Source organism: Podarcis tiliguerta (assembly GCF_965153285.1).
Source record: "Podarcis tiliguerta genome assembly, chromosome: Z".
Classification (NCBI taxonomy): domain Eukaryota; kingdom Metazoa; phylum Chordata; class Lepidosauria; order Squamata; family Lacertidae; genus Podarcis; species Podarcis tiliguerta.
The window spans coordinates 15,978,012-15,988,278 of NC_139553.1; the positions used below are offsets into that span (position 1 = coordinate 15,978,012).

The following is a 10,267-nucleotide window of genomic DNA, read 5'->3' on the forward strand; positions in this document are numbered from 1 at the left end:
TTAAAAAGATTCCCCACCCCTGCGCTATTATACTTCATGGCAAATGGAATCCCCTGCTTCTGGAAGGCTACATGTTGTATCAGTAACTCAGTCTCTGCCTTGGCTCCCTAACTGAAACAGATGCTGTTTAACTTCTCACAGCCCATGAGAATATAATTTTCTTACTGCAGCAGGAAGAGGGAATCAGAAACATCTGGGATTGCCCCTTTGCCATCCGCCTCACCTGTTGTGCGTACCCTCGAAACATGGGGTTGACCAGCTTGATTCCATGCGACAGGCTGCTGGGGACAACATAACTTGGGCTGGTTTTAGGGAAGAAAAAGCAAAGTTGAAAATGTATAGAATCTCTGGAGATGTGCAAGATAAATTTCAAGTTCAAGGTGTTACAGGTAGTACATAGAGCCCCTAATAGCTTGGGGCCCTGATGAGTTTATTTAAACAAACAAACCTAATTACTTTAATTACATTGTCTATCTAGCTTAGTATTGTCTATAGTATCAGCTCTCCAGGGTTTCAGGCAGGAATTCTTTTCTCAGCCCTACCTAGATATTATATTTCATAAAATTAGATGGCCACTGGGAACTGAACCCGAGTCAGAAGATTGGGAAAGTATCGCCTAACAGAATGTAGATCAGTTGGGTGTCATTCTACAGTGAATATTCTGAATAATGTCTGTTATATAACTGACAGATGGAAAATCAGTACAGTCATACCTTGGGTTACAGATGCTTCAGGCTGCATGTTTTCAGGTTGCGCACCGCACCAAACCCAGAAGTACCGGAACAGGTTACTTCTGGGTTTTGGCACTCGCGCATGAGCAAAAACACTAAATCGCGACCTGTGCGGGCACAGATGCGGCGCTGGGGGTTGCGAACACTGCGGGTTGTGAACGTGCCTCCCACATGGATCACATTCGCAACCTTAGCGTCCACTGTAGTTCTTATTATTTTTCTTCTCTTCTCTTATTTTTCTTTTCTTCTATTTTTTGTTTTCCTTCATTGTTTTCTTTTTTCTTTCTTGCTTTGCTTTTGTTTTAATTTAGATTAGTTTCTCTTATGTTACTGTATCGTGAAAAAACTTTAATAAAATCTTATTTTTTAAACAAAAAACAACACCAGGACCTTCTTCATGCAAAGCAAGTGCTCTACCAGTGAACTGTGGTCCCTACAGCCGCAGTGTCCTAGATTTACTCACCGCTTCTTATGCCACACTTCGGAAATCAGCTTATGGTAACTTTTGCAAAGTGCTGGCTTCTTGTCAGTGCGCACGAGACCGCCACACTCAAGGAAGAATTGAGTGAGTGGGGGACTGATAGGAAGACAAGAAAGAAATGTGGGTTATGATTTATCCAACAACTTCAATTGGGGGCAGAGAGAAAGGGGAAACATTGATGCCTTTAATAAAAGGTGGAAGAGACCAAGCGGCTAAAAAAAAAATCTGCCTGGCCCCAAAGAAGCCACCAGATCTGGCCTTCAAGCAGCCTTTGCCAAGCTGGTGCAACATCCAGATGCTTTGGACGACAACGTGCTGGCTTGGGGGTTGATTGGCTTTGTCGTGCCAAACATACTAATAGGGGGCTGATGGGAGTTATAGTGCAACACATACTGGTTGGGGGTTGAGGGGTGTTATAGTGCCGTATATGCTGGCTGGGGGATAATGGGAATTGTAGTGCCAAACATACGGACTGGAGGGTGATGAAGGTCTGAAACATCTGGAGGGCACCAACCTGGCAGTCTGTAAATAGCAATTATCTGAAAATGACTCTGAAAACCCACCAGTTTGAGAGAGCCTGGAGTGCAGCGTTCATGTAGCAGGAGTTCCCAAGATTTTTCATTCCAGTAAGGCCTAGAAAAGGAATGAAAAAGGAGAGGGGATTGGAGGCTTGTTCATTATGCCCACTGCTACGTTTTTATTTTCTGTGTTCAAGCAAAAAGGAAAGGGGTATTTTCACACTCTAAGACCTTTGGATTTACCTCTTGGTTTCAGGTCATCATCTTCCGACTCGGACTCCCCTTCATCAGCAACTGCGATGGGGACGGCTTTTAGGGAATGGGTGGGTGGAGGAGGATCCTGGAAGTGAAAGTTGGGGAGTAAATATCAAAGGCAATTCTGCTTTGCCACACAGTATATTTCTCCAAACTAAGAAACAACAGCTGAATTTTCTTTTTTCCTCCTGTCTCCTAATCCCTTCTCTTTTCATGCCATGTATTTTAGACTGTCAGGCCTGAGGGCAGGGACTGTCTCATCACTGACATTTGTAAGCTTCCAGTCATTTGGGGGCCAGAGAACGAGATTAAAATGCTTTTAATAAGTAAAAAAGAGAGCAATTTTATTATAATTTATTAAATGTGTATACCACTGTTCATCCAAAGATGCCAGGGTGGTTCACAACAGAAAAATACAAAATGAGAATATAAAAAACAAAAGCAAAACAAACCAATAGATATCCTCCTACAAACACATTTAAAAAGCCATAGAATGTTAATCGGTCGAATGTCTGGTTGAAGAGAAATGTTCTAGACTAAAGATAAGTAATGAAGGTACCATACTGTGTTGTAGATCCCACTGGTCCTGACACTTCTCTACTACATTCCAAGTTGGGATAGTCTTACACACTGACCACATGAGCTAAGAAAAAAGAGTAACTCAAAGCATCCAGCTTTGCCACAAAACACTAACCTGGTCCATGAATTTTGATGGAGGGACTGGTGTGTGGGAGGACAACCGCTGGTCCAAGAAAACCTCCTTCTCACAGGCATAGCACCATACCCGGAACGTTGTCAGGTTTACCGTCAGGTTGTGCTTTTTGGCCTAGCAATTTAAAAACACACAAACACAGATAGCACACCAATCAATCTGGGTTGCATCCAGCTATGTGGTGCAGACCCATCGAAATTAATGGGCCGAAGTCAGTCATGTCCATCAGTTTCAATGATGGGCTGCTGCTCTATGTAGCAGTAACACTGACTAACAATCTTATTTTTCTGATCTATGGTACCCAAAAAGTGGGACTGTGAAATTGCACAGGCAAGATCCAACTGATCTTGAATTCTACTGCAATGCAGTCAGGGCAGAAGCAGAAGACAGAACCTCAGGTTCAATAAGAATGTAAGCATAGCTCTGCTGGATGAGGCCAAAGGAGTGCTAGGAAGTCCAGCATCCTGCTTTCCTAGCGGCCAAGCAGATGCCCCAATGGGAAATCCAAAAGCAGCACCTGAGGGCAACAGCAATTCTCCTCACATGCAATTCAGAGCACCTGGTATTAAGATACATATCACCTTAGAGGTTTGGTATAACATCCCTATAAGAGAAGGTTGCAGCATTTGGGACTTTTTAGTTTAGAGAAAGACGAGTAAGAAGTCTTTCTTACATTCTGGGCTTTCTAGAAGTTTATAAAATTATGCATGATGTGAAGAAAGTGAATAGAGAGGCATTTTTCTCCCTCTCTTCAACAAAGCTGGATGTTGGAATATTTAGGACAGGCAGTGCATAGTTAAGCTATAGAACTCACCCCCACAGGATGAAGTGATGGCCACAAACATAGATGGCTTTAAAAGAGGAGTGGACAAATTCATGTAGAAGAAGGCTATCTACAAGTCATAATGGCTATGCTCTCCAGGTAGCAGTAATCCTGACTAACAATTTTATATTTCTGATTGGAGGCAGAAATTTAATGCTACTTGGAGGTAGTAATGCGCCTGAATGCCAGCTGCTGGAAACCGCAGGAGTGGGGAGTGCTCTTGTGCTGGAATCTTGCTTGTAAGTATCCCACACGTATCTGGTTGGCCACTGTGAGAAGAAGATGCTGGACTAGGTGGGCTATCAGCCTGATCCAGCATGCCTCTTCTTACATTCTTATGCCTCAACAGGAAGCCCAAAAGCAGGACCTGAGTGAAACAGCAACTCTCCCCACTTGTGATTCTGAGCAACTGGTATTCAGAGGCAGATTGCCTCCAACAGTGCAGGGCAAAGATAGGCACAAGAATTGGCCACAACAGTGTGTTACGTTTCCAAAATATGTCCCTCAACAAGTACAAAAAATTAGAGGACCTAAGATTTAGACAATACTTGTGTGTTTTCAAAGCAACATGGCTGAGAGAAGTGTTGAATGCTAAACATTGGGGGGGGGGGGCGTTGTTACAATTAAGTTCCAAGGAAATTTTCCTGGCTGCTCACTTGCTTTCTGGGGAAACTAGATCTCTTACCTGTGCATGAATGGTGCTGTGGTCAGCAAAGGATTCCCCGCAACCAACATAAGGGCAGGAAACCTGAAGTGAAACAAAGCCGATTGACAGTCACAGTGGAAACATGGCAAAAGATATTGAGAGCAATAAAAAGGTTGGTGCGTGGGTGGGTGGGTGTGGATACACACACAATGCACAGAAAATAGTACTACTTCACACCCCAAAGGTGAAAAGTCTACCTGGTACAGTTCAGTAACTTGCTGTGAATGACATTTTACAACAGGAAAAATAAAAGTCATGCGTGCAGGAAAATGTATTTGAAAAGAATGTCTTTACCTGAAGACAGGCCCACAGGTTTGGTCCCCCTGCTCCACAAGACTGGCAAGTACCCTGTTTTCATATGAGGAGAAATAATTATCAGTGGCCTATCATCCTCAGAGACAGACTCATCATCAGACAAAGGAGTGGGGAAATGATGGACCTGCAGATGCTGAACTCGTATCAGCTCCAGCCAGTGTGGCCAATGAAGCTTGGATGATGGGAATTGGAAGTCCACCAATATCTGGAGGGCCCCTCCATCCCTGATCTAAGGAGGAACATTCCCCATGGCATGCACAAAGATGAGAGAATGCCTCTGTTCAAAAGATGTATTCCTTCATGAAAGAAGAAATGCCTCTTCTTCAATCAAGTGTGGGGAAACTATGACCCTCCCTACATTGTTGGACTTGGATCTCCCATCAGCCCCAACCTGCATGCCCAGTAGTCTGGGGTGATGGGAGCTGAAGTCCAACAATACAACTTGGTGTCCTCCTCTGGAGTTTGCAGGGCTCCAACTCTCATCAGCCTCAGCCAGCATGGTCACGGATGATATAAGTTGCAGTCCAGCAAGCATGTGGGTGGTCAAAGCTTCCCCACCCTGATGCTACGTATAACTTTTCCTCTTAGGAATGAGCTTCAGACATGTAGGGAATATTTAAAGTCAGACTTGCACTGGTTTAGTAGTCCTATCTTCTCCCCAAGGATATTCTCATGGTACTGAGGATCTCCTCAATCCCAGTCTTAAAATATATATTGTTTATGGATTGGGTAATTTTTTTTGCAAATGAATTTTTCCTTACTTTGGATTTAAGAAGCAGATCATCTTTAGTGACTTCACCTATGGAATCCAGGTGAGGACAAATGTCTCTGGGATCACCCATTTTGCACCTGGGTTCACCTGTGTGGATCAAGAGAGAGAAAGAGGGACAGCAAAACAGGTCAGATTGTTTTCACATTCAGCTTGCTCATCTGTTCACGATTTAAATGAGAGGAGCTGAACCACAAGCCTGTCTTGTTCTATTTATTTATTTATTGCATTCATATATGTCAGGAGTGCTCTGATGGTGTTTCCTGCTTGGCAGGGGGTTGGACTAAATGGCCCTTGTGGTCTCTTCCAACTCTATGATTCTATGATTCTATGATTTTTCACCAAGGAGCTCAATGTAGTATACATGGTTCTCCCCACTGTTCTTTAATCCCCACAACAACCCTGTGAGGAAGGTTAGGCTGAGAGGCATTGGAAAACTGAAGATCACCCAGTGAGCTTCATATATGTATCAGTCTGTCACATTCCAGTGCAGAGTTGACCTCTAGCTAGCATGGCCTTAGCTTGGCATAACCTGGAGCTGACTTCAGGTCACTGGAGGAAAAAACGGTTACTGACAAGGAAATCTACCTGGACTTGAAAACTCTGGGCCTTGTACGGACTGAAACACACTTCTGTGTCCTATGATTCAAAGGATGGTTTAGTACATGTCTGATGACCCATGAAACAAAGCATTCAGAAACTGGAAAAACTGCATACAACATTAGGGATATGTGGGGAGTTGTAGTCAAAACCAGCTGGAAGACACTAGTTTGTGGAGGAAAGTTGCAATAGAGTGAATAATAAAGTGGAACCATGACTTCTCATGACTTGGATGTCCATACTACATTGCATAAACAGACCCTAGTCTTGAACCAACTGCCACTTTGGTATGAATCAACAGGGATGGCCCATCCCAACACAGAATAGCCATCATGGCTAGTAGCCCTCAATAGCCTTCTCCTCCATGAATTTGTCCAGTCCTTTTTTAAAGTCATCAAAGTCCTTGGCCATCCTATGGGAGTGAGGCCACACTATCCATTTAAAACGCAAAGCTTCCCCCAAAGAATCCTAGCAAATGTAGTTTGCCCTGGACACAGTCACAATTCACTGCACCCTTAACAATATAATTCCTAGAATTCTTTCTTTCTTTTTTTGCGGGGTGGTGGTGGAAGCCATGTGCTTTAAATGTGTATGTGCAGCTGGTATCTCTGCCACTTGAGGGTGCTGGCACTAGCAAGGAGACAAAATCTTAGGCTCTGCTAAATCAACCAAAAATGGTTGTTACTGTAGGGATTAATTTTCCCCTAGGCAGCGATTCCCAGCTACTGTGGAAAAGGAACAGATCGTTATTCTGAGTACTGGCAGAAGAGGGCAAAAACAAATGAACCTCCAAGCAACAATGACAGGAACAGAAAGCTCCAAAGAGCACTCGCAAGAACGAGCAGCCAATTGTCCTTCCAGTGAGCGAATGACGCATTACTCATCATTTTTTCCCCTTCAACAGCTGGAGCTGCTGCATCATCCAACCTGACATTTCTCTCCCTCCATTTCTCACAGATGCCTGCACCCACCCACCCATTCCTGCAGCCATGGACAGCCAGACACAGACAGTCCCATTCTTTTATTTTCTTTGTCCAATATTCAGAAGTCCACCATATTTCTACAGGGTTCTCTTTGGGGCAAAAAACAATTCCCAGAATTAAATGCAGATCAAACCAGAGACTTTGGAAACAATTGAGAATGAAAGAAAATCAGGGTCACATTTGGCCCTCGGTCCTGAGGTTTCACACCCCTACGCAAACAATTTACTGGGGATAACACAAGCCTTGAACGGATTAATGATTCAACTTTTTCTAGCAATCCAAGTATGCTGAAAGTCCGGAAATCATATCACTCCAAGCTAGCAAAGGCAATGAAAAGGTTTGCCATTCTTCTGGCTATCATTTCCTCGATCATATTGTAGAGTGTCGTGAGCCATGGTGGAAGGGAAAGCCTCCATTCTACCAAATAGTTACTGACCTGCCATTTTAAAAGGCACAAGTGCATTTTGTTAAATCCTACATGCACCAAACCTTACTGTGACATTCACAGCTTTATCTGGGTGCAGGCACACAAGTCTGCCTACACAACACAAAGCTGCAGTTTTTCCAGCGTGCCCTCAAACTACCCAAATTTAAAACAAAAAGATACAGCATCAGAAACCTAATTTCCATTGAATTTTTGCATCCCTGAGATTTCCAAGGAAAGAGTGGGCCAACTCCCAACACAAGCCCTCTGTTGCCACCCAAAGGGCATAACTGACATCCTGTCAGGGCATATTCTGCCCTAATTAAGAAACATCAAGTCCACCTTGACCGCACGGTCCAGCTGTCACATCAACACTCTGGCGTATTATCCCAAAGCAATGCTTTCCACCATCAAGTTTCCTATATTTAAAATAAGGTTAGACAAACTCCTGGAGAATAAGGCTACATCATTGGGTACTAGTGACAATGCCTATTTGCTGGGAATCACAAATAGGAAGAGTATTATTGCATGGCAGGCTTCCTATAAACCAATGGTGGGGCGCTTGTGGCCCTCCAGATGTTACTAAGCGACAACTCCCACATGTGCTGGGGCTGATGGGAGTTGGAGTCCCAACAACATATGGAGGGCCACAGGGTCCCCATCACTGTCAAAGGCATCTGGTTGGCCACTGAGAGAACAGGATGCTCAACTAGATGGGCCTTTAACCTTATCCTGCCGCCAGGCTGCTCTTATTTGTGATCCAGACATGTTCCTATGATTGCCCTTGTGTCAGTGTCACCGAAGACAAATAGATATTGCAGAATATATGTATTATTATTTTTAAAGGACATATTCTATCTACATTATAGTTTAATGCTGAAATACCATCACTATCCCAGTTCAATGCTGTCAGTCAAATTCAATGTACATAATTATAGACAATTGAGGGGTGTAAATTTCAGACCACTCTGCAGAAAAGGGACATAAAAATCATGTTAAACAGTAACTAATATTAGGTGATCAGAACTTTGAAACAAACTCTTCCTTTCAGAGTAACTCATTAAACAACAATGCACACACAAATCCACAACCAAAGATCTCCCCCTTTCAAGAGGAAACATCTGAAGAAAATATTTTAAAATCCATCTTCATACCCCACTTCCCAAAAAGTAATATCACATTACAAAGCTGGGTGAGACGGGGAGAATCATGAACTTGTCTGGAGCTGTTCCCCCCAATTAGATTTTCCACTAAAAATAATGAACGGGCACAGCTGGCTGCCCCACCCCAAATTCAGCACATGTGACAGATTCTCCCCACACAAACTCAAATGTAATAGCGTTAATAAAATTATAAAGGCATCTACCTCTCCCAGTATCTCCACATAGTAATAATGGGGGACTGATGCATTAATAATGCCCCCCATAGGAATAAACAGCAGTTAATGCATTAAGGTTCCCCATAATATTAAAGGGAGGCAGGTTGAAACATTAATGAGCGCTTTTTAAAAAAATCAACTTGGACCTCCTCTTCCCACCGCTCAAGCAAACGGTGGTGTGCATTAAAAGGGCTGCCCCCTCCCTTCATTTCCTCCTTGGGTCAACATCAGAAAGCATTTTATTAAAACCCCAACTTTCAAGTGGCTGATGGCTCCCCCATACCGATTTTTTTTGGGGGGTGACCCAATTTGCATCTGCCCAGCTCCAAAATCGCCACCTACCTCCCCGTTCCCTCCTGGAACGCTCTTCTCCGGGGCGACGGGCCAGGCGAGGCCGGTGCTTCGGGTACCCCAACTAGGCCCAAGGCTGCCGCCGCCCCGCGCTCATCGTCCTCTCTGCAAGCCTAAGAGGCTCGGGGTGTCCAAGGCCAAATGCGGGGGAAGGTTTTCCCTTTCTCAGGTAGGTCGCTGTTTACCTGCTCAGGCCTCCTCGGGAGGAGGAAAGGCGGCTGCCTGACAGCAGCTCGGATGAGATGGGCGGTTTTGACAGGAGAAGGAGCAGGCGGAGGAAGAGGAGGAGGAGGTGGTACCAGCAGCCGGGCTGGGAGGGAACAGAGGCGGGCCTGGAGGCGGGGATAGGGAGCGAAGGAGGCCGTTGCCACTACCGAACAGTAGCACGAAAATGCGAATTCCTCAGAAACCAGGGACATTCTACTCATGTAGAATAGAATGTCCGTGCTTTCTGAGGAATGTTGGGCTGCGCTCGAGCGAGCACACCCTGTTCTGTCAATGCCCCCCCAAGAGAAAAAGCAGTGGTGATACGTGTGCCCCACATGGGGGTAGCCGGGGCTGAGGCGGGGGAAGACAGTGGGGCAGCTGCCCCCCAAATCTAGTAAATCAATTAAAAAAAAACCTAACTGAGGTTCTGCCCCTTCCCTAACATGAAGCCTGCCTCCCTTAACATAAATCCTGGGTTACACCCCTGGTGCCCCACTAGTATGGGATCTGACGTGAAGAGCCTCCTGATCAGTTTGTGACTCTCCATAAAGCACCCTACAGTTCCTGTGTCCCCACCCCCACGAAAAAAAAATCATCTGCCAAGAATAGTATCCACCCCATATGTTACCAGAAGAGAAAAATTGTGCCCCCAAAATATAGGGTTTAAAGGAAAGAACCTCCTGCTCGGAATATGTGTCGCCTCCTCCAGCACAACCCACCCCCCCCCCCGAAAAAAATCTGTCAGCAATAACTATGGCTTTTTAGAATATGGTCTCCGCTTCCTTGACAGCGTTTGTTGCCCCTGCAGATTAGAGGCTGGCAAATGTTGCCCTCATCTTCAAAAGGGGGGGGGAGAAGAAGTCCCTGGTAACTACAGAAGGGTCAGCTTGATATCAAACCAGGAAAGGTCTTAGAACAGATAACTAAACAGAAAAGAATGCTGTGATTATTAAGACCCAGCTTGGGTTTCTCAAAAACAAATCTTGCCGGATGAATCTTGTCTTCTATGAAGGC

General features: G+C 44.7%; 1 protein-coding gene across 6 annotated transcripts in view; it reads right to left on the reverse strand.

Moving 5' to 3' along the window:
- Positions 1-9,533, reverse strand: part of USP20 (ubiquitin specific peptidase 20) — a 39,081-nt gene extending 29,548 nt beyond the window's left edge. Inside the window, exons 1-9 of one of the 6 annotated variants that reach the window (XM_083423514.1) lie at positions 9,038-9,533; positions 5,303-5,400; positions 4,521-4,574; positions 4,206-4,268; positions 2,680-2,811; positions 1,974-2,070; positions 1,776-1,845; positions 1,195-1,308; positions 224-302 (exon numbers count right to left, since the gene is read on the reverse strand). In XM_083423514.1, coding sequence (XP_083279640.1) covers positions 224-302; positions 1,195-1,308; positions 1,776-1,845; positions 1,974-2,070; positions 2,680-2,811; positions 4,206-4,268; positions 4,521-4,574; positions 5,303-5,383 — 690 coding nt within the window. In that variant the 5' untranslated portion in view covers positions 5,384-5,400; positions 9,038-9,533. The remainder of the gene's footprint in view (positions 1-223; positions 303-1,194; positions 1,309-1,775; positions 1,846-1,973; positions 2,071-2,679; positions 2,812-4,205; positions 4,269-4,520; positions 4,575-5,302; positions 5,401-9,037) is intronic. The other 5 variants (XM_083423517.1, XM_083423516.1, XM_083423513.1 and 2 more) reach the window with 5 other exon arrangements.
- Between the last annotated feature and the right edge of the window lie 734 nt (positions 9,534-10,267).